A 2,842-nucleotide genomic window follows, 5' to 3' on the forward strand; every position below is an offset into this window, starting at 1 on the left:
GTGTGTGTGTGTGTGTGTGTGTGTGTGTGTGTGTGTGTGTGTGTGTGATTTCCCTAATTAGATCACAAGGTCCTTGAGGGCACAGACCATACCTGGTATTTCTTTATACCCTTCCTGGCGTGGACCTTGCAACATAATGGGTACTCAACAAGTAATTTTTTTTCTGAATGAATGAGTGAAGGATGGAATAATCTTGTATTTATAATCCTTTTACCTTCATTTTTCTACAGACTGTGATGGCTTCAAAACAGTTGATTCGAGGTTTTGAAAAAGAGACACTGCACAGAGTTAATTTTGAAGAATGTGCTTTAATTTCTGAAAGATTGTGCTCTGATGACTCCATAAATGCCATTGTAAACTTCATAAATAGAAAGTCAAAACTCTGATGGTTTTGAAAATGAAGATGAAACATTTTTGAATCCATAATTAATTTTCTCTTGTTTAACATACATGGGCTAAAACCAGGGTGCCTTTTGCCATTATTGATAACTATAATTCACTGTGGACCCACATAATTATGTTAAATGATCTTTAGAGCTTCAGTAAAGCTGTTTTCTGTAATTATATATATTTCTTATTTTTCGCCATGAATTTATGGTACCAATAACACTGTAGTCTTGCGCTTGGAATATCAGCAGGAAAAGCAGACACTGCTCTACAAGCCGAAATAATGTTCTCATATATAATTAGAGCACTATGTTGTCCCACAGTAGTGACTGATTCAATAGGGCCAAATACTAACAGCTCTTCAGTAACCGATTTTTGATTCATTGATGGTTTCATATTTCTTTCCAGCCATCTAACATAAGAATAAAAGGAGAAATTGACATTACAAAAAAAAAACAACTTAGCTACAATCATTCACAGTGTAATAAAGAGAATAAAAGAAAAACTGGTCCCTGTGGTTAATAACTGTTACCTTATGGGGCAGCTAGGTGGCGCAGTGGATAAAGCACTGGCCCTGAAGTTAGGAGGACCCGAGTTCAAATTTGGCCTTAGACACATAACGCTCACTAGCTGTGTGACTCTGGGCAAGTCACTTAACCCCAATTGCCTCATTAAAAAAAATAAAATAAATAAACAAAAACTGTTACTTTATTTATTACATGTTGATTACCATCCTACTTGAATTTGGTATTGTATGAATAAGGTACCTGAAAAGTGCTGTTGCCTTCTGTCCAGCAACCTCTTTGCATTTACTACAGGATAAAGAATACATGTGTGAAAAGCCTCTGGAAAGCATTCATAGACACTTTTGACTTCTGAATCACAGAATCTCAAAATTGAAGAGACCTCAGGACATCTGATCCATTCCATAAATGAACAGGAATTGAGGGAGGTGAAGCCAAGATGTCAGAGTAACAGGGATCAATTCAGCAAGCTGCCCCACCCCAGAAAACTCCTCCAAACAGATCTAGAAAATGCACCAGATCAAACCCTAATGGAGAAATCCTAGAAAAAGTCATAATGAGTCATTTTTCAGCATAGGGAGACAGAACTATGGACACTGGGGACAGGTAGAGCCACTAGCAGCTGTGAGAACTCCAGCACACACAGAGAGGCTGTGCACCAGAATGAGAGGAGGTCTTGGACATATCCTGAGGCACCACAGGGTTCAGAGAACAGGTGCCAACTAGCACCTTTGTCTGTCATTACCCAGTTCTGGGTCACAAATCCAAAGCATTCTGTTTAATAGGCCTTGTATCTTGGGGTGGCATTCTGTGATATGGAGCAGCTACAGGCGCTAGGCTGAGAGGAACAAGTCCAGAACCAAGCAGCAGCAGTTGTGACTAACCCCAGGAGCAGAGCCAATCTGAAGCCAGCAGAGGAGTAACCAGGGCAGAAATCACAGACCAATGGGACAGCTAGGTGGCACAGTAGATAGAACACTAGCCCTGCAGTTAGGAGGACCTGAGTTCAAATCCGGCCTCAGATACTTGACACCTGCTAGCTGTGTGACCATGGGCAAGTCACTTAACCCCATTGCCTAGCAGAAAAAAAAGAAAGAAAAGAAAAGAGAAATCACAGGTCAAAAGGGAGCCTATAATTCTGTTCCTCAGAAGCAGCAAAGTTTCCTAGTTGACTGATGGTGGTCAAGTCTAGCAGCAGTCTACCATTGCTCAGACTCAAAGCCAGGTCATGAATTTATAGAGCTTAGACCAGAAGGGCAGTGAACAGACTTTGTCCTGAATCAGACCACTTTGGGAACACCAAAAGTTTTCTCTGAGATCCTAGAATAACACAATGTTCAGTACTCCAAGAAGGCAGCAATGAGATCAGCTCAGACCTTGCCTTCAGAAGTATGCAAGAACTAAACCTAATATGTACAGTACAGAAGAAGTAGTCTAGAAGAATGAACAAGAAAAAAATCCCTCCATAAAAAGGTATTATGGTGACAGGTATGCTCAAAACAAAAAATCCAGAAGAGAATAACTGCAAGCCATCTAGAAGCAAAACCTGAAAGAAAAACATAGCTTGGCCACAAACCAGAATTCCTGGAAGAGATGGAACCAAGAGTTTTTTAAAAGAGTTCCAAAAATTTTTTTATAAATGAAATGAGAGGACTAGAGGGAGAAAATGGAAAAGAAATGAGAGTTATGGAAGAACTGGAAAGGGAATTAACAGCTTGGCACAAGAGGTAAAAAAAAAAAAAAAACAAACCTTGCTCAAGCAACAAACTTCCCGAAAATGGAATGAACCAAATGGAAGTCAATAACTGAGGCAACAAGAAATATTAAAACAAAGTCAAAAGACTGGGAAGATAGGAGATATAAGGTATCTCAACTAACTTGGAAAACAGATGGAAGAGAACCTAATTTTAGAAACATTGGGCTACATGAAC

The 2,842-nt window shown here is 39.5% G+C and overlaps 1 protein-coding gene across 6 annotated transcripts in view; it reads left to right on the forward strand.

Moving 5' to 3' along the window:
* ECI2 (enoyl-CoA delta isomerase 2) overlaps nucleotides 1-568 on the forward strand; it is a 37,109-nt gene extending 36,541 nt beyond the window's left edge. For all 6 annotated transcript variants that reach the window (XM_027869154.1, XM_027869321.1, XM_027869390.1 and 3 more), the window contains one exon: nucleotides 231-568. In XM_027869154.1, the coding sequence (XP_027724955.1) occupies nucleotides 231-386 (156 nt within the window). In that variant the 3' untranslated portion in view covers nucleotides 387-568. The remainder of the gene's footprint in view (nucleotides 1-230) is intronic.
* The last annotated feature ends 2,274 nt before the right edge of the window (nucleotides 569-2,842 follow it).

This window comes from Vombatus ursinus, unplaced genomic scaffold (genome assembly GCF_900497805.2).
Source record: "Vombatus ursinus unplaced genomic scaffold, bare-nosed wombat genome assembly UNPS02000577.1, whole genome shotgun sequence".
NCBI classification, from domain to species: Eukaryota; Metazoa; Chordata; class Mammalia; order Diprotodontia; family Vombatidae; genus Vombatus; species Vombatus ursinus.